At 31.0% G+C, this 27,784-nt stretch overlaps 7 protein-coding genes across 7 annotated transcripts; 5 read left to right on the top strand and 2 right to left on the bottom strand.

The window, feature by feature from the left end:
• Positions 1–307: 307 nt before the first annotated feature.
• TBLA0J00660 (uncharacterized protein) lies at positions 308–1,537 on the top strand (the record flags this gene model as incomplete). The annotated part of the gene is made up of 1 exon (XM_004182537.1): positions 308–1,537. One exon carries the CDS (start codon positions 308–310, stop codon positions 1,535–1,537), a length of 1,230 nt encoding a protein of 409 aa, XP_004182585.1.
• A 1,310-nt stretch (positions 1,538–2,847) lies between these two features.
• On the top strand, positions 2,848–3,939 carry TBLA0J00650 (cyclin family protein; the record flags this gene model as incomplete). The annotated part of the gene is made up of 1 exon (XM_004182536.1): positions 2,848–3,939. The coding sequence occupies one exon, from the start codon at positions 2,848–2,850 to the stop codon at positions 3,937–3,939; it is 1,092 nt and encodes a 363-aa protein (XP_004182584.1).
• Positions 3,940–4,743: 804 nt separating this feature from the next.
• On the bottom strand, positions 4,744–7,302 carry TBLA0J00640 (uncharacterized protein; the record flags this gene model as incomplete). Its single annotated transcript, XM_004182535.1, has 1 exon — positions 4,744–7,302. The coding sequence occupies one exon, from the start codon at positions 7,300–7,302 to the stop codon at positions 4,744–4,746; it is 2,559 nt and encodes an 852-aa protein (XP_004182583.1).
• Positions 7,303–8,486: 1,184 nt separating this feature from the next.
• GID12 (Gid12p) lies at positions 8,487–10,667 on the top strand (the record flags this gene model as incomplete). Its single annotated transcript, XM_004182534.1, has 1 exon — positions 8,487–10,667. One exon carries the CDS (start codon positions 8,487–8,489, stop codon positions 10,665–10,667), a length of 2,181 nt encoding a protein of 726 aa, XP_004182582.1.
• Positions 10,668–14,277: 3,610 nt separating this feature from the next.
• TBLA0J00620 (Zn(II)2Cys6 transcription factor domain-containing protein) lies at positions 14,278–16,575 on the top strand (the record flags this gene model as incomplete). Its single annotated transcript, XM_004182533.1, has 1 exon — positions 14,278–16,575. The coding sequence occupies one exon, from the start codon at positions 14,278–14,280 to the stop codon at positions 16,573–16,575; it is 2,298 nt and encodes a 765-aa protein (XP_004182581.1).
• Positions 16,576–21,889: 5,314 nt separating this feature from the next.
• Positions 21,890–22,912, top strand: RBK1 (putative ribokinase; the record flags this gene model as incomplete). The annotated part of the gene is made up of 1 exon (XM_004182532.1): positions 21,890–22,912. The coding sequence occupies one exon, from the start codon at positions 21,890–21,892 to the stop codon at positions 22,910–22,912; it is 1,023 nt and encodes a 340-aa protein (XP_004182580.1).
• Positions 22,913–23,252: 340 nt separating this feature from the next.
• On the bottom strand, positions 23,253–27,641 carry UBP12 (putative ubiquitin-specific protease UBP12; the record flags this gene model as incomplete). Its single annotated transcript, XM_004182531.1, has 1 exon — positions 23,253–27,641. The coding sequence occupies one exon, from the start codon at positions 27,639–27,641 to the stop codon at positions 23,253–23,255; it is 4,389 nt and encodes a 1,462-aa protein (XP_004182579.1).
• Positions 27,642–27,784: the final 143 nt, after the last annotated feature.

Below are 27,784 nucleotides of genomic sequence, written 5' to 3'. Positions count from 1 at the left end.
TCTTCCCTGTTTCCCTGTTTCCCTGTTTCCTTGTTTCCCTGTTTCCTTGTTTCCCTTGACTCCCTTGGAGCCATTTTCTTACTCAATAGCATTGATATTTTTCTTTTTTCCCATAATATGTTTTCCTTTTTGTATATCTTCTCATTCCTTCTTATTCCTTATTATATATAGCGATGGCCTAACTTCGATGAGTTAAATTCGATGACATTTTCCATCTTTTCTTTCTAATTTTTTTTTATAGCAGCAGTAGTTCTTTAAATATACCAATTCAAAGAAATACAACATAGTAAGACAAAGACAAAATATCATGGACCAAAATACACCACTACTAGGGTCGAATAGACAACCAGCCTCAAGTTTGCTCACAAGACCACAACTCCCTACTTGGCAAGCTATCAAAATAGATGTCAAATATGCATTTAATTCATCTCCTTTGAATTTGCTATTACCCTTTACCCTTCTTGGGCTAATCTGGGGCCATTTCCAATTGGGCGATACACTATCGTTTGCGTTTAATTTCTTAGGTATCATCCCATTGGCAGCCATCTTAGCATTTGCTACTGAAGAATTATCCGATAATGTAGGAAACACTCTGGGGGCATTGTTGAATGCCACTTTTGGTAATGCTGTAGAATTGATTGTTTCCATCATTGCCTTGAGAGAGGGTCAAATTAGAATCGTGCAAGCTTCTATGTTGGGTAGTATCTTGTCGAATTTATTATTGGTTCTAGGGTTCTGTTTCATCTTTGGTGGGTATAACCGTGTACAACAGAAGTTCAACCAAACTGCAGCACAAACAATGTCTTCATTATTAGCCATTGCATGTGCCTCACTATTGTTGCCTGCAGCCTTTAAGGCTACTTTACCCTCCGATGGCAAAGACCAATGGATCATTGATGAGAAAATCTTGGAATTATCAAGAGGTACCTCTGTGATCATCTTGATTGTCTACGTTCTTTTCTTATTTTTCCAATTGGGCTCTCATCATGAATTATTTGAAGAACAAAACTTGGAAACCGATGAGGTATTATCTCAATACAACACTCAACCCACCCATCACCTTTCGGTTAGATCTGCCATCACTTTCCTTGTCATCGCTACTTTGGTAGTATCGTTTTGTGCCGATTATTTGGTCGGTGCCATTGATAACGTTGTGGAATCCACAGGGCTATCCAAGACATTTATTGGTTTGATTATCATCCCTATCGTCGGCAATGCTGCAGAACATGTTACTTCCGTATTAGTAGCCATGAAGGATAAGATGGATTTGGCTATTGGTGTGGCCATTGGTTCTTCTTTACAAATTGCATTGTTTGTAACACCTTTCATGGTTTTAGTAGGTTGGTATATCGATGTTCCAATGACTTTGAACTTTTCTACTTTTGAAACTGCAATTTTATTCATCGCAGTCTTTTTATCAAACTATTTGATCCTAGATGGGGAATCCAATTGGTTAGAAGGTGTTATGTCAATTGCCATGTATGTGTTGATTGCACTTTCTATTTATTACTACCCAGACACAGATATGTCAACTTGAACATGACAAACACTAACAAAACAAAAATATAAAAAAAAATAATAAAAAAAAAAAGCTGCACAAAACAAAACATTTTTTTACTCTAATGCATATTTTCACGTTTACGGTTACACTTTTTTTAATTTACTCTCACTATACTTTTTATCTTTATTTCTTTATAATCGTCTGTATCTAATCTAACGGCACCGGTTTATTTCACGCTACATTACTATAACAACCTGTAGATCCATCAGGATCCAGGATCGGATCTACATCTGTATGTAAAAAAGTGTTTCAAAATGTAACATCTTGTTTTTTTTGTAGATCTTTGCTTGCCTACTAGAGTCATTTCCCTTCGGCCCTTGTTTTTTCCTTTACAATGGTAATTGCTTTTCCCTTTGCTTTCCCCTTTGCTTTCCCCTTTTCCTCTGCTTTGGAAATTTCGCGTTGGAACTTGAATTTCGCGTCTGGTTTCGCTTTTTTTACCTTCCATTTGATTTTCGCGTCCCCTTTCCCTAAAGTAGAAATTATGGCCAATAAAATTCCCGGCTGGATTACCTGCCATCTCGACGCGAATTTATCCGAAACAGGGTTCTCCTACCGAATCCAGCCAGCATTGCGCGCTTCCGTAATAATGTTGCCCTTTTCGGAAACACCAGCACTCCGGCGCTTGTACGGCACATTCATCACGTTCCCGTTTAGGACGCAAATTGGAATTTCTAACAAACTTTCTTTTTTTGGGATTCCATGGCTGGACTATTTCATTGGCTATTTTCGTGATCGATTGTTTCCATAAATATCTAATTTAAAATTCTCGAAAATAGATATGGTTGGTTGATTGATTCTGTGATGCCTCTTTGGGATATACATCATCTGCTACGTCACACTGGTCTATGTTCTGTTCTTTCCTTTTGGGGTAACTTGATGGCCATTGCCAAGAATCTCATACTGTACACGAAAAACTATGCATTTCTATTGGAAAGAAAGAAAAATAATATTAAGTTCTATTTATTTATTTATTTAGATAAGGTAAGTCGCGAAAAAATTAAAAAAAAGAGAGATGTAATGATAACAAGTAATAATAATTGCTAATTAATTAAAAAAAAATAAAAAAATAATTGCTTGTATAATTTTTGAAACACAGGCTACTAAATCTTAATGAGTATCATCGTTCCTTCGATTGTGAAACGTCAACTCAGCTTGACTTATCTTGGATTATATATATAAGACTCAATTTGTTTATTACCTTGTAATTAGTTCAATTGCAATACAATTAAAAAATAAAAACAGTTGTGCCAGAGGTAGCCATTTTACAAAAACTATATTCAATAATGTCTGATTACGAAGCTTTATTACAATTCAATAGAAAAAGAGTTAATAATGAGATGATTGATTTTTTAGTCTCCACTACCAATTCAATCATTCAAATTGAATCTGAAACTTCTTCTACTTCCCAACAAATTCCATCATTGGCTTTATTTATTAAAAGACTGATTGTTCATTCCAACGTTCAAACTCCAACTTTAATGTCAACGTTGGTTTATTTGACTAAATTAAGAGAAATTATACCCTCCGATGTGGTTGGTATTGAAACTACAAGACATAGAATCTTTATTGGTTGTTTAATCTTGGCAGCTAAATCTTTGAATGATTCTTCTCCTTTAAATAGACATTGGACTCAATATACAAATGGGTTGTTTAAAATTCAAGAGATTAACACTATAGAAAGAGAATTGTTGGAATATTTCAATTGGGATGTCACTATCAAATTGCCAGATTTATATACTTCCTTATCTGCATTCTTACAACCAATCAAAGAACAACTCGTTTTATCTAGAGATACTACCATGTTGAAACCCAAGGTATTTGGTATCAACAATTCTAATCGTGGTTCAAATACCATGGGGGCTGCTATCCAACGTCCAATTACACCTTCTTCATCTGCTCATTCATCCATTTATTCACGTTATAACCAGCCATCTACTAACCGTAGTAACATTTCTCTTCAATCATCTCGTGCTTCATCACAAAGATCTATTCCATCATTATACTCATCTAGTACAATTGCATCAGGGTCCACTATTAACAATCTATATGCTAATCCAAATTATAATGAAAGTAAGATGTTCACCATTAACGAATCTAAAAAAATGAATAGCAATATTTTTAGTAAAAAGCAAAATCAAAATAATTATACTAATATGATTTCTAACCCATATAACACACCATTGACATCAAACAAAGAAAATGTACCAACTCAATTAGACTTGGAAAGTCAAATCCCATCTTTCACTCCAGTACATAATAATCAAAAAAATAATAATGTCACAAGACCGATTTTCTTGAAATCTTCATCTTCTAAAAGTTCTTTACAAAGTACAAAAAGTATTAAAAAATCAGCATGGCATACTATTTTTGGGTAAAAACACACGCACGTATTCCTTATCATTGCATTCTTCAAATTTCAATCATTGCATTCTTCCGATCTTCATCTTCAGTTCATTAGTACATACCCTTTTTTGTTTAAAAAACATTCAATTCTAATAATTTTATTTTCAATTTTTTTTTTTAAAACAAAAATAAAAATAAAAAGTAAGAACTACTCTTTTAACGTCACTTTTTTTAATGAATTTCTTCTTTTTTCAACTCTAATTCTAATTCTAATTACTTTTCTAATCAAAACCATTTTTATATTCTTAACCTAGGAACCTATCATGTCATATTTTTTTTTGTAATATACAGCAAGGTGCCTGTTTCTATTTATAGATGATAAACAAAGAAGCTACATCATATTTTAATAAATACATATATTTATAATCTTCATAATTTTAATTATTCATTATTTTTTTTCTTTTAGAAAGTATTGTAACTTTTTCATTACATCAGTGTTCATTACTTAACGTCCTCATATGTTAAAAATGATTTGAAGAAATATATATATTCAAATATATATATATATATATACATACATATGGATATAGAAAAAGAAACCGTAAGACTAAATAATATATAAGCTTAATGAAGATAAAAACAACAGACGGATGTAATAAATGAAGAATGGGAAAGTAAGATTAATTAATGAAAATATACAATAGGTGTTATATCATGGATGAAATAAGTATGACAAGTAAAAATAAATGTATCAGAAATAATGATAAAAAAAAGAAATACAAGATGGAGCAAGCAAACACTTGCTGATTATTAGTTGAGTTCTTTTTTTTTTGTTTTCAACTGTACAAATCATCGTCGGAAGCTGCATCGTCAAAAACTGCACCAGAACCATTGTTTTGAGCAGCATTGGAAGCATTATTAGTAGATGTTTGCTCGTTGGATTCATTAATGTTATCATCGAAGCCAAAATTACTGAATTGACCTCTTGAAGCTTTCATCTTTTGAGCATAAGCTTCATAACGACGTAATTCCGCATCTGAGACAGATCTTTTGGCAGTTTTCATAGCTTCTGTGAAATGTTCTTTGGTAATATATGGTACAGGATCTTCTCTCTTGACTTCTACTGCAGCAGTAGTAGTGGTAGCATTAGCATCTGTCATTTCTACATCTTCTTCAGTCTTAACTGCATTAGAATTGGCTTTAGCATTTGCCTCAGCTTCCTTTTCAGCTCTAATTTGAGCTTCAATGGAATCCTTAATAGCAAATTTAGCGGCTCTTTGAGCAATATAAGATAAATCAGCACCTGAGAAACCTTTAGTAGCCTTGGCAATAGCAGTTAAATCTACACCTGGTTCAATTGGAGATTTTCTTAATTGAGCAGACAAGATAGATTCTCTAGCTACTTCATCAGGTAATGGAACATAAATCAATTGATCCAATCTACCAGGTCTTAAAATGGCAGGATCAATTTGATCAGGTCTATTTGTAGCACCAATGACAAAGACATTTTTCTTGGCATTCATACCATCCATTTCAGTTAATAATTGATTAACAACTCTATCAGAAGCACCACCAGCATCACCCATGGAACCACCTCTTGCCTTAGCAATAGAATCTAATTCATCTAAAAAGACAACGGTTGGAGCAGCAGCTCTTGCCTTATCGAAAATATCTCTAATATTGGATTCAGATTCACCATACCACATACTTAATAATTCTGGACCTTTCACAGAGATAAAATTAGCAGAAACTTCGGTAGCCACAGCTTTAGCTAATAAAGTCTTACCAGTACCTGGTGGACCATAAAATAAGACACCCTTTGATGGAGCTAAACCGAATTTTGTATATTGATCTGGGTGTAAGACAGGATATTCTACAGTTTCCTTCAATTCATTCTTAATATCGTCTAACCCACCAATATCATCCCAAGTGACATTAACATTTTCAACAACAGTTTCACGTAATGCAGATGGGTTAGAATTACCCAAGGCGAATCTGAAGTTATCCATGGTGACGCCCAATGAATCCAAGACTTCAGCATCAATTTCTTCTTCATCTAAATCGATCAAATCCATCTTTTCACGAATTTGTTGCATAGCAGCTTCAGAACATAAAGAGGCAATATCAGCACCTACAAACCCATGAGTTTCTGAGGCAATTACTTCTAAATCTACATCGTCTGATAGTTTCATATTTTTAGTATGAATTCTCAAGACTTCTAATCTACCAGCAGCATCTGGAACACCGATATCAACTTCACGGTCGAATCTGCCGAATCTTCTCAGAGCTGGGTCAATTGAGTTTGGTCTATTAGTAGCAGCGATGACAACAACATTGGATCTTGCCTTCATACCATCCATTAAAGTCAACAATTGAGAAACAACTCTTCTTTCAACTTCACCATTTGTTTTATCTCTCTTTGGAGCAATAGAATCGATTTCATCAATGAAAATAATAGCTGGAGCATTCTTTTCAGCTTCTTCAAAAGCTTTTCTTAAATTAGATTCTGATTCACCAGCCATTTTGGACATAACTTCAGGACCGTTAATTAAGAAAAAAAAGGCACCTGTTTCATTAGCAACAGCTCTTGCCATTAATGTCTTACCTGTACCAGGAGGACCATACATCAAAACACCTCTTGGTGGCTTAATACCAATGGCTTTAAACAACTGAGGGTGTCTTAAAGGTAATTCTACCATTTCTCTGATTTGAGCCATTTGTTTACGACAACCACCAATATCATCATAACCAACATCATTGATATTATTTTCTTCATCTTCTCTATTAATTGGCTCACCTTCCCAATGAATAATGGTATCTTGAGCTACCACAGCATATTCCTCAGGTTCTACATCAGCGACTTTGAATTCCACTTGTCTCATCCCACCTCTTACAGTGAAGTGATCACCTTTTCTAACTGGTCTATAAGCTTCCACGAAATAAGGTTTTAAAAACACATCGAATAAATTCCCTGTCAACCCTTCAATGGTATCGGCAATTGGCAACACAGATATTCTCGAAGCGTACTTGATATCTGGGCATGGATGCAAAGTGACAATATCACCCAATTTGATCTTCAAATTGTTTCTAACAATACGATTGACACGACATGAACCATCATCCAAATCATCATCAATTAAAACAATCAAAACAGTGTCCTTTCTCCTCTTACCTTTAACAAGAACAGTGTCACCTCTGAACAATTCCAATTTGTCCATAGTATTAGAATTAATAGCAATGACTGAATTATCATCATTAGTAGCATCGTCCACAATCAAGGCATTATCCTTTTTCTTGGTTCTTAAAATGGCCGTAGCTATCGATTCATCTTTAGCATTTACTGGATCAGCACCAGAACCATCTAATAAAGGTTTATGTTCACTTTCGTCGGCCATTCTTTAATAATGTAATAAATATATATATATATATATATATATATGACTTGTTAATTCGCGAATGAAATTCTCTTGTTTTTTTCCTTGAGATCTTAAGTTTCTCAAGGTTTTTTTAATTATTGGATCTATAATTTTCAAATCCTACAATATGCAGGGTCCAATTGGCTATATAACTTTATATATTTATATATTTATATACTCATATTCGTATATTGGTATATAGATCGATATATTATAGATTGATAGATATTATAGATAGATAAGACTTGTCTAGATGCCATCGCATTTGTTGGTTTTGCCACTGAGCCGAAAACAGAAGAATCCCGTGGAACAAAATCAAAATTCAAAATCTTATAGAAAATGAAAATGAAAATCTTAAAAATTATAAAAAAGAAGACTACCGCATGCACGGCGCTACCACAAAAAGCATGGCACTTCTCGGCCGAGAACAAGGCACCGGTTGGTTGGCGGTTATGCGTCGAAACGTCGAATTGTGGAAATTAACACAACGTGACTGCAAAAGTATGCATTGTAACGGTAAGCACGTGAATGCAAGCAAATTCACGTGATGATAGGGTCTGAATGATTGGAAATTTGGGTTATGGAATAGGGTTAATATTGGGATTGATCATGTGCCGTTGGGTTGATGTTTAGAATAATTAGGGTTTGTATGACTAGGGTTATTTTTGGAAATTTATAATGATCTGCTCAAAATGTCATTCCGGGCAACTCCGATGTCTCGTGAGATTATTCATCATCAAATTATCATCTAATTATCATCTAATTATCATCTAATTATTATCGAATTATATATGAAGGATTAAATTTACTCTACAGAGAAACTAAGTTTAAGGGTAGTGTATTGATTGGTTAATTTCTCGTGAGAAAAAAAAATTATTAAATTAATACGTAATCTCTAGTTTATAGAAATTGGGATGTCTATAGCCCATCAGTTTATTATTCATTATTTATCTATCTGTCTATCTCGCGAGACATCTATACATATAAACAAATATCATTCTTTGCCATTTTTCTTCTTCTCTCTTTTTTGTTTGTATTCACTTAAATATTTCCTGTTTATATTGTTCCTTTTATCAACATTAGTCTTGCATATATGGCATAACACCCTGAAGTTTTGGCCTCCTACTAGTTCATATGTAATATAACTATTCAATACTAATAATATGTCATCAATCAATTTTATAGTTTCAACTCCAAATAACAAGAAAAACACATTATCTGGCCATAGAATCTTTGAATTCGACAAAGAAACAAATAGATTATCGGTCATCCCTTATTACCAAAGTTCTACAAACTCAGATAAGAATATCAGCATTCAATCGATTTTGACTTTGCATTCGAATGATCCTGAGTTCAAGAATAACGATATCTTAATTATAGCCAAATCTAATGGGTTTATTGAAATTATATGCGACATTAATTACAAAATACAAAACAAGCTAGATTTGAGACCAGATTTCTTATTAAAATGTATTCCGGAAGATTTCAATGCCTCATTTGCCAATGAGTTCCTTATTAATGATTTAAACTATAATAATGGGCTATTATATTGCTGTACTTGTTCCGGTAGATTATACATTTTCATTCTAAACTTACATTCATCATATTTGCCTACTCAAGATTTCTCGCCTTCTGATGTATCAATAATGCAGTTTACTCAAGAAGAAACTTTATTCCAAAATATTATCTCGTACACAAGAGATCGTCCCATGACACATTTTCTTTTACCATGTATGGATAACTCCCACCTAACCCATTCTCCATTTCTTTCGTTATCTTTGCAAGAAAACAATGATATTTACCCTCCAGATTTACCAACATATAGAACTTCCATCTATAGTTTTATCGGTAACGGTAATATCATTTCATTCAAATTGAATCCTTTAAAATTCCTATCTTTTATAATCACCACAATTCCAAAGAATTCGTTTGCCACTTCCACTGTTTCAATTAGAAAAATTCAATTACCCTTAAGATTTATTCATTTCATTCAATCATATAACTCCATCAAACATCATTTACAAACTTTTTCCAAGACAACAAGACCCATCAATTTTAATAAATTAGCTAAATTGATTGGTTATAATTCAGTCTACGATTGGTTTTTATCGAATGATTTAGATTCAATCACTAATCAAAATAGAATCAAAATCAACTCCATTACTTGGGACGAAATTGCCAAGAGAGATGGTACTGCTATCTTGTCAACTTTCTTGGTTTGGAAACAAAAGAAAAAATCAAATAATAATAATAATAGATCATCATTTTTAAGTAATTCCGCTAATTTTTTAAATAGATCAAATTCAATCCACCCACAACAATTAACAAATGATAATATTCGTTATCTATTTAATAAAGAATTATCTCCAACTTATAATAATCATTCAGATGAATTAGATTTGACAAATCTTACAACTGTTAATCAAAATGATTATTCTTCATTGAATAAAAATAATTCTTATACAATAGATTTCTTACCAATCATAACTTCCATAACCACAACGACATCTATTGAACCACTTTTCATTCCGTCTTCGCATAATATAGACCCTATCTCGAATTCAACAATAGAAAATAAATTGGGTATTTTATTGGTTGATAAGTATAACTCCATATCTCTTTATGATTCATTATTGTCAAGTTTCAATATATCTTCGTTGGAAATGTCAACTACTACTCTAAATCTTTGTAATAATATATTTCGAAATGATAGAAATACTTTTGATTATAATAATATGAATGGTTTATATTCTAAGTTTAATAATAATTCGAAACAAATGATTCGATTTTTAAATGATGAAAATAATCATTTAAAAATGAATTTGAATCTAGTCAATAGTTTTTATAAGATTTATGCTGTGCCAATTAAAAATCATGAATTAGAATATCTCTTTTTAACCTCTTATGGTGTATTATTTTTGAAAAATAATACTACAAATAATAATATAAATGACAGCATTGTTAATCACGCAGATATGGGAATTAGTGATAGTAGTTCTCATATTGGTTTATTTTTTAAAGAAATAAATGATCATTTTGATATTGATAAATTATCAACTAATTCAATAAAATTCGCTCCAAGTTTAATGGACATTATTAATGATTCAATTTTAATAATTGATGAAGATGATAATTTAATTAATGAAAAATCTTCTAACACTAATGACAATAATAACGTTTATCTAAAATTTATTCTAATCGTAACTTGTTTACCTTCACAAATTAAAGCATATAGAGGAACTTTCTATAAAGATTCAAAAATTGGTGAACTCTCTTTATGTGATTCATTAAAATTAACAACGAAGGATAGAACATTGACTAAAATGTCAATATTAAGCAAATAAGAGTTGGGAATGATAATAAAGAAAAAAGAAAAAAAGAAGGTTAAAAAATAAACTGTAAACTCAAAACTCTAAACTTAAAAATTTAAGATTTAAAGTTAAAAATTCGAAAATATAGAAAAAAGAAGGTATAGCATGAAATATTTCCTTCTTTTCATATATTTAGGAGTAATTTATACTTTTCGTTTTGTTTGTTTAGCTCTTTTTTTAGCTTTTTTTGAAAAAATCTCTTCCACAGTAATCATGAAGAGAATAATAAGTCATAGTTATTATGTTAGGAATGATACATGTGATGATCAGCACTTTTATTGAAATAATAAATATATTGTTTTGAACGATGTTAGAGTTATCTTTCAATATCAGAAGCTCAATATTCTTTGTTCATATTGTAAATCAATCTTTAAGTCAATAGTAGTATAGTTATCTTAAGATATTTATTTATCAATAATACTTATGCAATCCAACAATTTAAAAGTTAATTATATGTCAATAATTGGCAAGTTCACAAAGACTAAATAATACAATTAAATACTATATACAGAAAATACTAAATATAAGGATGAATCAAAAGAAAAGCACTAGATAATAGTATAAACTTCAATAAGATATATATCCGAATAGAAGCTATTTAAACGATGTATGATGGCTCAATACTTCTTGAAAAATTTCCTAACCAGAATGAAATTTTACTATTTATTGCTAAGATGACTGAGATATATATTATCTTAAAATAAAAAAATCAAAAGACTTTCCTTAATAACACACCTTTCTGGAATCGTTTATATGTTTCAATCAATTTTAAAGTACTGTACACAATACTGCATACCAATTTTTAATATATTTCTCAATTATTTTATTTTTTCTTTCCTTTTACATTATAACAATTTTTCTATTTATTTATTTATTTATTTATTTACCCTTTCTTTGCTTAGCAAGAAAGAGAAAGGATAGTCAGTTACTGTAAAATGACTGATAACACAGTAATCTCATTATTCTTTAAAGTCCATCCAGTGGAATTTGTTTATATTAATATCCAGACATTATTAGTTTCAAGTTATGTAAAGATTCCTTTCGCTACCACCATCAACTACAGCCAAGAACGGATTGAGACATTACACATACCAAAATTATTCTAAATTCGTAAAACTAGTTTAAACAAAAATGTTCCAAAACGTTCACTCGATTGGCAAGAATTATTCCAGAAGAAGAAGTTAACCCTCATTGAAATTAAATCTAAAAATGAAAACTGCACGAAGAATATCTAGCACAAGATAAGTTCCTAGTGGCTTTCGGCAAGTTACCTACGTTCTCCAAATAAGTAATTCTTGGTTAGTTTTATCGCCGTCTTAACGTAAAGGAAAAACAATGCCTAAACAAGACGAAACTTTTTGAAGATGAACACTAATGGAAATACCACCTTATTAGCGATGTTATACAATAGGTAGCATATCAGACCATACTATCAACCTAAAAAAAACCTAAAAAAAAAAAGAAAAAAGCAATGCAGAACGGAGATACAATAAGTAAAAATACTACAAGATATTGAGGAACGATTGAGGCTAGATGTCAGGGACAACCTAAAAGGTATGCGCCTTCTCAAAAGATTTTCTCATCCAGGGGTGTTTTCTAGAACAGAGTAGTTATTACAAGTGTCTTGCTACTTCATTCTCGTAAGTTTGTAATAGAAAAGAGACATTCAAGGAAAAGATGAAGTAAAATATGCGTGTGCCATTAGCGTCCTCTATGTAGTTATTCTGAGAAGAACTTGTTCTGCGGTTGATAAATCTTTTTGGTGTATACTCGTTAGAATGAATTACCGTAGCACTGTATTATTACTGTAGAAACGTGGGGTCGAAATATTTACCCTACAAGAATATGATCTTGTAGAATCGTACAATTCAGAATAAACTTGCCTAAAAAAATCCACCCGAAATATGTCTTTTTCTTCTACCAAGAGAATAATATTAATACTAATACTAATGAGAATTATAATGCTAATATTCATGAGAAGAATAATACTATTGAGCATACCTCGGAGAATACTCTCCAGTTTTTGACTCCTTGAAGATCTTCCAGTGGGAAATATTTTAAACAAGAGGTTACCAGATTCCTGATCAGTACAAAATCAAAACAGCTAGTAATCTTTTGAAAAGAAAAATCTCGAGCCAAAATAACAAAGATGGAATTATCTCGGTTTTCTCCTAATACAGACGTAAATTATCTTGGTCTGCCTTCCTAAATGTTTCGGCCATGAAGGAAACTATAAATTACCTTTGAACTAGTAAATATTTCATTTCTAATATATTTCTTGATTCGCAAAAAACAAGTGTAGAAATAAATATTGTACAATTGCAATAAAAATACCACCACAATGGAAAACTCTACAACATAACAGATCAAACCATTTATTAAATTTGTAGTTTGCTCTAAGGTTGTAGGAACTGAAATCGAAATACTATTCTCTAATTTAGGAAATCAATCCCGCCAATGGCCACTTAATGGAGAAATAATTTTTTTGGAATATAATTTATAAACCAATTAAAGGAAAATTTGTGCTACGAAATAGCAACCAGTAAATGAAAAAGCTCAAGCAACCACGAAGTTCTAATCATCAAGATAAGGCTGATTAGTGATTTTTTCTCTTGAGAAAAATATTCTTACTGAATTAGGAGAAATTCATTTTATGGATGACGATGTTTAAATTCTTGTAGTTTTCCCGTAAAAAATAATTATCGAAATCATTACAGGCTGTCAAATTTGGTAGTTATCCACTTATTGTTTTATTTCCACTTGTTTATATCTGTGTTAATGTGATTCGTAATTTTGGTAAAGTTAGTTTATAGGCTCCAAGATTCAGCCAGATAGAATTCAACCAATCGTTGCTGCAATAAACTTGCATTTTTAGTAAATTATACTCTTTAAGTTGTTTATTTCGAAATATTTGGTAACCATTAAATTTGAATCAGAAAGCTTCGTCATTTGTTACTTTGCTTAACCAAGCTTTACTTTAAATAGATTCCGGTTTTTCAACATAAATAGATGTTATTTTCGTATTCCATTTAATAAATAATTCTATAGGAAAAAAACATTAGTGAGAAAATTTGTAGCGCATTTTAATCTTTGATCATTACACTTCAATATTTGTTAATATTTATTTTAAACACACGTAAGCAACCCACACAGAATAGTACATGAGTATCTAAGCTTTTTTTTCTTTTTTTATTTGTGGTGTTTCTTTACCTGGTATAGTTTGACTTTTTTTTCTTTAATTCGTTGGGTTTATAAGCGCATCGATAACTGAATAAGTAAATACGTTAAAAGTGTCATTAATAATTGGGGAAAGGTGGTGGATCAAAAAGAAAATCACAATTAACGTTTAGAAGGATATATATTCTTATAGATTCTGGTAGATCTAAAGATTTCTAATACTTGAATTATTCTAATTTCCGTTAGAAAAACAACCAAACAACAGTCTCAAAAATTAGAAAAGCAAATAGTGCTAGAAGAAGATTAGAAACTCACTTACCCTTGGATCATAGTTCTCAATTAACCAAAAAAAAGTTGGAAAAAAGAAAATACACAAAAATAATTTAATAAATCTATCAAAACGCGTATGAGTAACCATAATCATAATACGCAGCTTAATAAACGAGGAACATTATATTCAAAGCATGGCTGTGAACCATGTAAAAAAGCCCATGTTAAATGTGATGAGTCGAAACCCTTTTGTGAAAAATGTATAAAAGCAAACAAAATATGTACGTATAAAGGTGGCTTCGTTAATAAGATCGTAAATACAAGAGACAACTTCATTAAAAAACCTCCAATCAAAGAACAAAAATATATTAGAAATATTAAAAATATCGATCATAATATTGACAAAAATAGATCTGTAGTTATATCAGTTTTTCCACAAAGTGCATTTCATAAAAATTCAGCCCAAAAATTTAACCAAGATAAAACAACAGGTGCTGTCCATAGAATACCATCAACATCGCCTAGTTATAACACTCATACTCATGCAGGTAATGTGGATCAAAAGAAAAAGAAAAAAAGTAATATTAAAATAAAGCAATTTACAATGTATAGCAATCCAATTCAACTTTCGAGTGGTTCTCAAAATTCAATTGCACCAAGTAATATGAATACACAAAATAATAGCCCTAACACTAGCCCTGAAAATAATAATATTGATTTATTAGTTGATATTAAAGGTGAAAAACCAATCAATGGCCTGTTATTTATACCTAGATCAGAATTATATCGATTAACCCTTTTGAATATAGATTTAGAATATTTTGAAAAAAGTTTCAATTTACCAGAAAAATTTTCCTTTACCGTTAATGATATAATACGCTTACGTGGACTAGCTATGGACCGTAATACAGAGCAAATAGCTTTTGATGATCCTTTTAGAGAGCTCATAGAAAGTCCGAATTATGATTTTAATAATATTACCAATAACAATTTAAAAATTTTAAATGAAAATAAATTTTTAGCATTCTGTTGGAAAATATTTATTGCCAATTCAATGAATGGGCACATGAAGTTTTTCCCAGATGATAAGTATCATAAAGAGTTGAAAGAATTGTGGGAGATTGGTAAGCATTTTGTGTCATTGCATCACATCATAATCTATATTGCATCTGTTATAATTCAAAACTATTACTATAATCCCAAAAATCTATTTAATAGTATCGACAAAAAGATTGAAGATAATCACACTATGATTTTAAAACTAAAACAACAAAAATTATCACCAATTTGGGATAGGTACGTTCGTTTACCATCATTAAAATCATGTTATAATTATCTTAAATCCATTGAAAATAAGCAGCATACAATAAATGACTTGATATTTTTGGTTGTATTTGGGGAGATTTCTATTAATAGTTTTAAAAATGGTAATCAGATGGGGTGGAAATTACATTTAAAAGAAATGATACGTTGTCTCCATATTATTAATAAAAGTAAAAAACAGTTGGAATATTTTACAGTTTTTGAAAATTGTAAATCGTGGTTAAACTATCTGGAAGCAACATCTTTCTTGCTGAATTATAAAGGTGGAGCAATTGAAATAATGGACTATATTCCCAGCAATGCATTAATCTCAAAAGTGACCGATAATAATTTGTCATTATATAATAAAAAATTCAATTTAATCACCGGTTACGTTATGGATTTTGATTTAATATTTCATAAATTATTCCAAATGAGTTTAAATTTGAAGAAAGATTTTAATATCATTATTACTGGCGCAAATATCTGTCAACTTCGATTGACGAATAAAAATCCAATAATAGAAAGTAAATTAAATGATTTCGGTTTAAATTTGATGGAAGATTTAAAATATTTGGATAATAATATAAATATTGAGAAAGTTGTTGAAAAAGTTGCTGATATTCGAAGGAAAACTGCAATTGTTTACAGCCATAGAGCTTGTATAATTGCATTAAACTTATATTTTAGGTGTTTTTTTTTAAAGAAAAAAAAAGACAATGGCGATGTAGGTGATGAGCATAAGATGGTAAAGAGGAAGATGAAAAAGAAATCTCGTAGCAAAGCTATAATTAAATTAAATAATAGCTACGATGTAGATGATGATGCCGATGAAGGTGAAATTTATGAAAAATTATTCAAAGAATTTTTATTTTCATGGAAATTTATTCCAGTATCAAATAGTTCTAACTTCAGAATTCATTGGACATTAGTAGTGGTAGGTAACGTTTGTATAATGTTGGGCAGGTTTGATGTATTAGAAGAAGTTCGAAATATTTTAAGAAAATTCATGAACTTAATGCCATTTATTGTTCCAAGAGATATTCGAGAGTTAGAACTATTGGAAGAGTCTATTAAAACTGGTAGTTTTGAAAAGATTGAAAATTTTGAATATGGCCTACCTGCATTTTAAAATAGAAATATGAAGTCCTAACATTCTCCATAAATTTTGCGAGAAAGAGTTCAATAGGTTGTAATTGAAGTTTGTCTTCTTATTAATTCATAAAATGATATTATATATATAAATATTCATACCTTTGTAGGACACAAACAAAAATAAGTGACAATGATATTAGTAGCATATTGCATAAGGAACTCTGAAGTCAATTACACTAGCTGTTGATTAAATGTCGCAAAGTTCTATTCAATAAATGTTAAATATTTAAATGAAATTCATTAGGTAGTTTAACGGGTTTATCCATAGAATAACCATAAAAACAAATAATGCCTATTGGTAATTTTGCAATTAACCTTTTAATTAAAAATATAAAAAAAAAATCGATGCAATAATATAATATATTCCAGTAGATGGATATAATAAAGGCAGTATAGTGTAATAAGAAGTAATTTAAAATCCAAGCACTTTGTACCTTCAAGTGCCAGTCATGTAGTGATAAATTGATTATTTGTTTGGATGAAGCTATGTGTACAATTTAAAACAAAATTAATGGAATTGTTATGAAATTTTTGAAAGAATTAATTTCGAAAGAGAATCAAAAACTGTATTGGAAGAAGGAGTATAATGCTTAACGATTAAAAAACTCATATTATATCCTAAACAACTTGGAATATGGAAATTGTTAAATATTGTAAGAATGATTAAATGATGCTAGTGGAGAAAAAAGAAGGAATATTAATTTAAATTCGCACAATTAAAATTATTTTAGAGAAGTATACCATTGACAATGATCATTGCCTAAACGCAATATCATTTGAATGCGAAATCTATTTTAAAAACGCTTCACTTAAGTTGCAACAAAACTGTGGAAACTAGTTTGCATTTCCATAAGTTGAATTGTAATTCAATAAGCAGTTAATATAACTTTAAGATTATTTGTGCGTATGGTAGTGGTGTAAAATTTATTGATATAGCTTCAAGCTGATACGTGGTGACAGTAAATAATTTTATGGAATTAAGAAAGTTGTTTGTACGTAGAAATTTCTTGTTAAAGTGGCATGAATATTGTAGGTGTAAGGTAAGTATAGAAAGATTTATGATAAGAAAGCAAAATATTAAACTGAAGGAATAATGAAACAGCATCCCCTAGAAATATTAATCAACCTTTTAGATAGGTGTTAAATATATGGGAAGAGGCTTGGAAAGAGAAATTTAAGGATTTAGACCGAATAGAAACTATGAAAACCCATTTTAAGACAATATATTATGCTGTGTTTATGTTGTAGTTTTCCTATTAAACGATTGAAGAAGACACTAGTAGAAGTATTAGTACTGATAGAATTAAGAAACATTATATGCAATGAACATACATTAAGATAATTTTGAGTTGAGCAAGTATTGTTACACTCACAAAAGTATATCTGATAAAAAAAAAATAGTATACCATATGTGGAAATATTTGAGTAATGCACAAAATCTTGGGAATTTCTCTACTTCAGGCTGAAATTTTCAAAGTCGATACTTTAATTGGTTAAATTATGTCGGAATTCTGAACAACTTGTTTAATTTAGAAAAAATATAACATCAGCCATATATTAATTAGTAAATGGGGAAAAGTGGGGGGTAAAATAATGATGGTATTTCATTTTATGCTGGATAGAAAATTAAGCAGGCATATGCTAATACCGCTGGTAACTCATACAAAAAGTTAAGTATGGTATACTTTGAAAAAGTACAAATGCATACTCTGAGGTAAATTAAAATTGTAACATTTAAAAAAAAAAAAACTCTAATGATTATTAAAAAGTTCAAGATAATTTCAACAACAAAAAATTTATGAAAGGGTAGAACAGCCTGAAATAAAGCTTTAATGGCATTCACTTGGCTCCCTTTGCTAGTGAAGTAAAAAAAAAAATTAGATTTAAGTGATGGCGTTAACAGTCATTCTTGTTAACTTTCTTTTCCTTTTATTTGTCGAATAACCTCATTTCAAAAATTGACAAAAATTTGTGTTGGCAATCTAACGAGGCTTGCATAATGAATAATGTATGTGAAGGCTGTTGTAGTCTGAGCTTCAATAATTTGTTCGTCTTATGATAGTATTGAAAACAGAATATTGTAAAAAAAAAAAAAAAAGTGACCAAGAACGACCATATCTAGCTAGATCTTATATCCATACGTGATACGTTTGTCGCAGATCTGGGGAATAATATTTCTTTCTTCTTTCACATCGTATAATTTCCTATATTATTTATTTTCCTTTTTCTGGTTATTTTTCCAGGATGTATGAAATAAAGTTACCAAGTGTGGCTAATGCCTTTAAAATGAAAAGAGTCTTTTGGAAGAAAAAGAAGCGGTTAAGAAAGCAGTTATATAACTATTTTTTTCAGACTGGGTTTGAATTGCAATCTCGGTATCTATCGAAGCAGAATTGTCTTAATTGATTTGAAATAGTCTCTAATAAACATGCTATTTCACTTAGAAAAGGTAACAAATAAACTAGAGCTGTCTATCTAAAAAAATAAAAAAGAAAAAGAAAAAAAATACTTGCGATGAAACGTCCACTTTATTGTAATTATTGTTTTTATCCGAATATTCTAGTAGGCCTGACTACTCAGATCTAGATTTAGATTCCTCGTAAACTGCTACTTTGCATGAAATTTCCCTCTCGGGATGTAAAGTGGAATTGAATATGTGGCACACGGGAAAAGTTACGGTTCTTCTTCCCGTAGCCACCTAGGAAAGGTTGCCGCAAACAGTAGTTGTAACGCCCGATTCAGCCGATAGCTCGTTTTGGAACATTTCTATATCAAGTAATTTCTGTTTTGGGAAGATGATAATATTTGCTTGCCTCTTTGTTATTTACAATGCATGGCAGGATACACATTAGTAAAGGTGATAGTAGTAATCACCATATAGTAGTAGTACCATAAGGACTGAGCGATTTTTGCTCCACGCAGATCTATCAGCTTGGTCAGCAACTTCAGGCACATGTGAGTGGCAGAAAGAGGAATCTTGCCGTGTTGATGGATGCATTTTAGTCTAAAGGCTATAGGAACTCAGCGACCACTATGAAGAACATTGATATTGTGTGTCTCAAGAAATATTCAAGAACTACAACACCCATATTCTCGAATTTTCCAAGCTTAAGAGCCAACCAGCTCTCGCAACTATTAGTTAATAATGGACAGTTCTCCACCATGGGAAGAAGTCTTGGATCCTCCGCAAAAGTTAGATGCTGCTGTTCCTATTCATACTAACTACATCCAGCACTTCTTTGTATTGCTGTTGATGTTGACTTTTTTTTTTGTTTTTCCTCCTTTGCCTTATTTCCAGATGGTTCCTATCATAGAATGATTACTTGAAATAGTTTATTGTGCTGTTGTTGTTGTTGTTGTTGTTGTTGTTGTTGTTGTTGTTGTTCATATTATTATTATTGCTATTGTTGTTGTTATTGTTGTTGTTATTGATGTTTTTTGCTTTCACTTTTCTTCTGTGTCCATCCCATCCTCCTATGTCTTTTTCCGATACCATCTAATTACTGGTTAATTAGCTAATAAGGTTGTTTATCAATTTTCTTGTTTAACAGTATTCTTAAATAAAAACAATTTTCCCCTCATTTTATCTCGGCAGAACTTAGGAAATCTAATGTATCTACTTGATACATCGTTCGGCACCTTTGATTTGTCTTTAAAGTTTCTACCCTTGCCTAGAGAGTGCCGTAAATCAGATTCGGTTGTATAAGTTACCGTTATTAAGAGACTAAACGTAATCTGCATCACTAGTAACTGTGATGTGCTGATTACCAATGACTTTTGATGATTAAATTAAATACCGCCCTTGTTTACATTTCTCGGCAATCATTTGCCTCTTACATAGCATCATGTGATTACCCAGTAATTATTCCAAGTGATATAATTATGGCCGATACTAGGCTATCCCCAACTGACCCATGGTCGGTAAACCGAACTCCAACTTATTTATCATCAAACTTAGCTAATGTTAAGCATGTCTAAATTTAGGCACCTTGTCATCAATATAAACTAAACGTAATTGACTACTATAGCCTACACATTACCTACCTCACCTCCGTCTTCATTTGACACTTTTGATAAAGTATTTGCTTTCCATTAAGTGCCTATATGTGGCTCCTGTGGCGTTTCTGATTCAAGCTAAAACCCAGCTTTGTTTTCAGTGGGCAATATGTTTACAAATACCCTTTATTAAGCTGTATTCTCTTATCATAATAGGCTTCTTTATTTAATTGTGTTTAGTTATGTTTAATTATGTCTAATGATATCCCATTTAGGACATATCAATATATCTTGAAATCCTGAAATTAGATCGTCTAAAATGGAGAAGAAATGTCCAGATCCGTCCAGGCTTTGTTTACTTCTTTGGGATATATTTCTTCCATATTCAGACACATATATTAATTTGTGTTTTTTTAACCTTTGTTTTTTCGGCATTTTTCTTCTCGGCATATTATTATTGTTATTCTCGGAAAATCATAATTATTCTCGGTCTTTGGCTTAGTTAGGACCCTGTTATTATGAAATAAATGTTATCTATCAATATCGAAATGTAACTAAAGAGTAATAATCCAAAAAAAAAAAAAAAAAAAAAAAAAGACAAATACAATAGTTGTTGAGTATTGCTTGAGTTACTAAGTGTTGAATGGAATATAAACAGTGTTATTTGTATTTACCTTCTAATTTCTTTTTTTTGTAATTTGCTGATAGGAGTTGCTTATGGATACGTGTCTCCTTTTTTTTGAGTTTTAATAATCAGAATTGATTTAGACAACAAACAACTGTAAATTAATATAAAATGTTTTCCTTCTTTCAATCAAGTGAGTCTACCTAATCCATACTCCTGGCTTAAATTCTTATATTTTTTTTTCTTAGAAGAGTCTACTCTTAATAAACAATTTTCTTGTTTATTTCCCTTTTTCAGTTAAATATGATATAATTACGAGCAAAATGTGAGACTCGCGTTTTTTATATATAAATTAGGTCTTTCTTTCTGTTATGACGTACTAATCAACCCCTTTTTTTTCTTTTTTCCTACATAGCCACTTTCGTCAGTATGTTTTGGTTACCCCGCAAATTTCCATTTCCGTACATTTTTTTCACTTCAAACTTTTCCATTGGACAAGTTCCATAGGGATATAAATTTAATAAATGGTAAGAGTATGGATAGAATAAAAATATATAGATTCCTTATTTATTTACCTATATAAAAGTTAAGGGTTGTCCTTAATAAGGTAAGAAGCAATTGCGATTATAAAGATAAAATAGATTAAAATTAATAAAAAACAGAGCAAAAAATGGGTATTACAGTTATCGGATCTTTAAATTATGACCTGGTCACTTATACAGATCTTGTTCCATCATCAGGTGAAACCATTAGAGCAAACAAGTTTGAGACTCATCCAGGTGGTAAAGGTTCAAACCAATGTAATTCAATTGCAAAATTAAAATCCAAAAATTTGGATTATAAAGTAAAAATGATTGGTTCAGTGGGTAATGATTCTTTTGGTACTCAGTTAGTTGATCTCTTAAAGCAAAATAATGTTGACGTGACAGATTTAGCAGTGTTGGACAATTATCAAACTGGTATTGCCACAATTTTAGTAGAAGAAGCCACAGGTCAAAATAGAATCTTGATTGCAGAAGGTGCTAATGGTCAATCTGTCTATACCCCGACACAATTAGAAAAATTGTTTCCTCAGTCATTACAGTCATTACAAAACGATGAACAGGATGAATATATCGTCTTTCAACATGAAATCCCTGATCCTTGTTCAATCATGAAATGGTTGAAAGAAAATAGGTCAACGTATCAAATCATTTATAATCCTTCTCCTTTCAAAAAACTATCAAGGGAACAATGGTTATTATCAGATATTCTTGTTGTTAATGAAATTGAAGCTATGCAAATTGTTGAAAGTGTATATCCAAAGGAAGAACATACTGCTTATAAATTAGCAATTGAAAAAAATTTTATTGAAGCTTATAAGACATTGTGTACAGATTTTCAAAAGAAGTTGGTTAATCAACAAAATAGTGCCACAGTTATTATAACTCTTGGGTCAAGGGGTGTCTTATTCTGTTCAAAAAATGAACCTACTGTAGGCTATTTACCAGCTGTTTCTGGAATTAAAGTTGTAGATACTACTGGAGCTGGGGATACCTTCTTAGGTGGTATTGTAAGTCAATTATATGAAAAAAAAAGTTTGGCAGATGCTGCCTTGTTTGCAACAACAGCAAGTTCTTTAGCTATTCAAAAAAGAGGTGCTGCAGAAAGTATTCCAACACATCTTCAAGTACTTACTACGATAAAGCAATAAAATTATCTATTTACAATTCTACTAGACTGCCCTTTATGAGCTATGGATTTGTCGTTTTATACTGCTCGATTTTCTTTCATCACCTGGTTTAACTATGAGTTTAATGAAAAATAAATCAAAAGCAACATAGTAATAAAAACTATAACAACAATAATAATATTACTTTTGATTTTGTAACACTTAACTAAACAAAATACATTTCTCATAAATAAATATTCCTTTTTTATGTAATATTTGGAGGCTTTATTTAATTATTTAATGATTAAAAAAAATTAAATGCAAAATATAGAAAAAAAGAAAAAAAAAAAGAAAAAAAATGTATGCTTGTGTAATCAAATTCTTAAAACTCTTCGCCACTTTCTGGTGATTTGGCAATAATTGGTTCATCTTTCTTAAGTTGTCCTGAAATTGATCCTGTGACACTAGAAGCATCGTTTGCTAATAGTTCATGGTCACTATTGCTACCATTAGATGAAGATGTTGAGTCGATGCAATTTCCATAATTACGATTTAGTAATCTCAATTTTCTTCTTCCTGTATTATCTTCGGAACGATCAGTGTCTTCAAGTTTTGTGGTCTGGCCAACTTCCAAACTTTCATGGCAGTAATTTTCAGATCTAGTAGGATTCACTGAAAAATCATGTGAATTTTGAGGGTTATCTTCCAGATTATCTGATGTCTTTTCGATAGGAGCATCATCGGTATCAACATCCATGTCACTATTATTGGAGTTCATTTTTTCACCAGTATCGCTATCATTTGCTAATTCTATATAGTCGCCTTGTAAATCATCTGATATTGTATTTATTTCTTTCAGTCCTTTTTCTTCTAACAGTTTATTTTTTTCTTCAGGACTTGCATCAGTTTGCAAGTCATCACTATCTGTTCTGGAATCACTATCACTGTTGGTTTCAAGCTCAGATTCAGATTCAGATTCAGATTCAGTATCTGTCCTGTTCGTCTCATATAACAAATCCTGTTTCGCTCTTAGTTCCTCCAACTCTTCAGAATATTTATTACGAGATTCTTCTAAAATTTTATCTAATGTTTGGTGTTTGATGGGATTTTCCGAAGAACGACGCACATAGAATAATAAATATGCTGAACCACTGATACTACGTTGCGGATCTGCAAGACTTACTCTTGAATCATCAAAATAATACCACTTCTGATCCACAAAATTCTTTACGTAAGCTGTATAATGGCCACCCCCTAGACCACCATAATGATTATCGACAGCTATCAAATCATAGATATTTGATTTCTCCTGATCTGTACACACGATATGAGGAGTTAAATCCAAGTCGGTAATTGGGAAGTTCACAACAGCATCAATCTTATCACTAAAGGACCGTTGATTTTCAAACCGTTTAAGATGAATTAATAAAATATCAGGTGTGTTCCAAAGTTCTATCTGTTTTGTAGCTTGTCTATGATCTTTGCATGTTGGGCAGTACCATGAATCTTGGAGCCCCAAAATTTCTGGTTTGGAAAATAATCTTAAACAATCGTCCAGTAAAATTGTTTTTTCCTTCTCAAATATCTGTTCTTCTCTTTTCTTTTCCAATTCTGTATTCTTTAATACTGCAGGCTTTTCCCAGTTTGTGAATCTTTGTTCATCATAAAATACAGTATTAATTCTGGAATCATCCCATTGGCATAAAATAACATCATGATTAAATAATATTTGTTTGCTGTAGTTTTCTGTACTATCAACACGCTCTGGTATATCAAGAGCATTATCTATGTCAATATCTTCCATATTAATTTGTAAATCATTTGGCACGGAAGAATCTATATTTATGTTATCAAGAGTAGTAGGATTTGTGTTATTGGTCGATATTTCATTATTGCTTATCTTGAAATTTTTATCCAGTTCGCTAACATTGGTTTGAATATTCTCAGTTAAATCCGCCAGTAAAGAGTCAAGTTGTAAATCAGGTTGTTCCGAAGAATGTATGCTTGGGGTATGAGAATTTTTTGATGGTATATCATTTGCCACATTGTTGTTAATAACATTGTTGGAATTATTAACTAATTGGTTAAAATCGGTATTAAATTCAGGCAATTCAATATCATGTGGTTCATCCGATAGGTTCTCTGATTGAAATAAAGATGCATAATCATATATATCTCTGATTACTGGGTGTAAAAATTCTTTGATATCCTTAGCATTTCCATATTGTTGACTGCTAGAAGGGGTCCATACATATGAATTATCAAAGAGTCCTGTGTTGCTCTTCATAGTGGTAACATTATTTAGACCTTTGGAAATTCTAATATCAAAATATTGATTCACTTTGGAGCTTTCATCAGGATTAGAGTATTTAAGAAAATCTTCTAGTAGTGTGAAATCAATATCTGGATATTTTTTAGATAATTCAGGTAATTGAGATATATTTGTATCACCATCAAATGACGAAAATAAAGGAAATTCAATAAAACCACCACTTAGCATAGTATAATATTTCTCAATGATATATCTTACAAATCCAGGATTTGAGGCTTCTTCATTGGTTAATGTAATAAAAAATGGAACACCGAATAGTCTTGGGCTTCGAAAACCTTTGTCTATCTTCATATTTAAGATTGGTATTACTATATTATTTTCTCTGTCAGGTATTTCATAAAATATCACATCATCTGAATCAGCTATCAACTCTTGTAACGGCAAAAATTGGCCATTGGATCCAGGAGCTTCGTAATTTGAATAGAAAGTATTTGAGAATATCTCAAAACCAAATAAGTCACTAGCAGCAATTCCAGTGTTCCTTGAAATGTATTCTTTCAAATCATTATATGTAGATGTTTTCTCCAATTCAACTTCGAGTGAACAAGGTGGAGAATTACTAGGGAAAATCTTAATAACTTTATTCCATATTGTTTCTACAGGTAATGGTAATGTTAGGTCATTATACGGGTCGAAAGTTACGGAAACATTATGGCAATCTGGGCATTGTAAAGTAGATTTATACATCCCAACAAATAAATCGGTAACAATCGAATCATTTCTTTTTAAGTGAGCCTCCCATGTATCATCAGCTAACTTTTTAATCACTTTATAATCCTTGTAATTTGAATTTTCTGGTAACGATGGCTTTTCTACAAATGGTTTTTTTAAAATTCTATTTAAGTCTTCATGTAATCCATCTAATATAAATGCCAAAAACTCTTGTGAATCTTGTTGTAGATATCCTGAAAACATAGAATTGCAATATCCAACTGTAGATTTAAAATTAGTGGGTGAGAATGAATTTATTGAAAAGGAAGATTTTTCTGACTCATTATCAATTATCCGTTCTTCAAATAACTTATGTATTAATTTCCCAAAAGCATTTGCTACATTACCTTGATATCCTATTGGATTGTCTAAATTAATTTCTTTTTGATAGCCGTTCAATAGGAAGTATTCATTAAACTTTGGTAAATGGATTAAGCATTGTAGGGCCGAATTCATATAGCAAGTATTGCCTAAATTAACTAAACCTAAGGTACCAGTCGATGGCACCAAATAATTGTATTTAAAGTAGTTCGAGAGCCAATGATGTTGCTTACCTTTTGGCTTAACTTCAATAACAAAATCTTCAAGTGGAAAATCACAATCCTTTAAAATAGTTTCGAAGTGTTCCCTAGTTAACCTAATTTTGGAACCAAACTCAATAAATTGTCTTGGATTTATTCTATATGTAGTTGATAATATGGGATCATCCACAGAAGATACTGAATTTGAAACTGAAGCATCGTCATTGCCTGCTTCCTCATCAATATCAGCTATATCGTCGTCAACGATGCTAGTAGAGTTATTTGAATTTTTAGCCTTATCTGGCCTTGGCTTATTCTTATTATTAGAAACTACCCATACTTTTAAATTAGTGGTGTCATTATCAAATTGCTTTTCAGTTTGAAGAAATACATCAAGTGCCCTAGCAGTCAATTGCTTAACAGTATGAAACCTTGAAGCGCTAAAATAGACTACATTATTTCTTTCTCTCATATTATGATAATGATAAGAATTGGAAGTTGTTCCTTGAGATTGATTTGATAATGTTAGATGGTGAAGGCGGAAAGATAATCTATTGAATTCAGTAACCAGCGTATTGTTTTCGTTATCCCATATTAAGAAAGCTTCAATTGGTTGTGAGTTTGCAGCTAAGCCGTACCACTCAAAAAATTTTTCAAATACAGATTGTGGAATTGATACATAAGGAAATCTGTTATAATCCTTGAAGATGAAATTATCGAAATCTTTGCAAATTAACTTTGTATTAATAGGATCTAGATTTTCGGCTAAATCAGCATTCAAAAAATTCACGTACCAAGTTTGTGGAATGATGAATACTCTTGAACCTTCTTGAGCAGTTTTTTTAAACTCGTCCAACAGATCATCTACAATTTGTCTTTGTTCTTCTAAGACAGATCGGTTTGTGACATTGTTATTGTAAATAGTTGCAGCATTTAGATCTAGACGGTCACTATTATTCACGTTATTATTATCCTTTGCTGTGGATTCATCTATTAGTTCAACATCTACAGGATCATCGATCAAATTATCCGAATAAGTATTATGGTTAATGCTATGATCAATATCATTAGGAATATTATTGTTGTTTTCAGTAGGCTGATCATCCTCAGCTTGTTCTGGTTGATTTTTCGTTGAAGGAGTGTTTTCCATTACCAGAGGAGTAGATATATTATTATTTTCCATGGAATCATTATCTTCAGGATCCATTCTTATTTAGTACAATATTATGATATATGATTATTATTTGGTAATCTCCCCTAGATACAGATATAAGTTGATCTTTATTTGTATGATATATTCCTTAAACTTTCATAAAGTAAGCGTTTTTTTATTTGTGAACCTGGAGTTTC

Source organism: Henningerozyma blattae, chromosome 10, assembly GCF_000315915.1.
Source record: "Henningerozyma blattae CBS 6284 chromosome 10, complete genome".
Lineage (NCBI taxonomy): Eukaryota > Fungi > Ascomycota > Saccharomycetes > Saccharomycetales > Saccharomycetaceae > Henningerozyma > Henningerozyma blattae.
The sequence above is the reverse complement of the archived record's forward strand: the minus strand, read 5'-3'. Positions and strand labels throughout refer to the sequence as shown.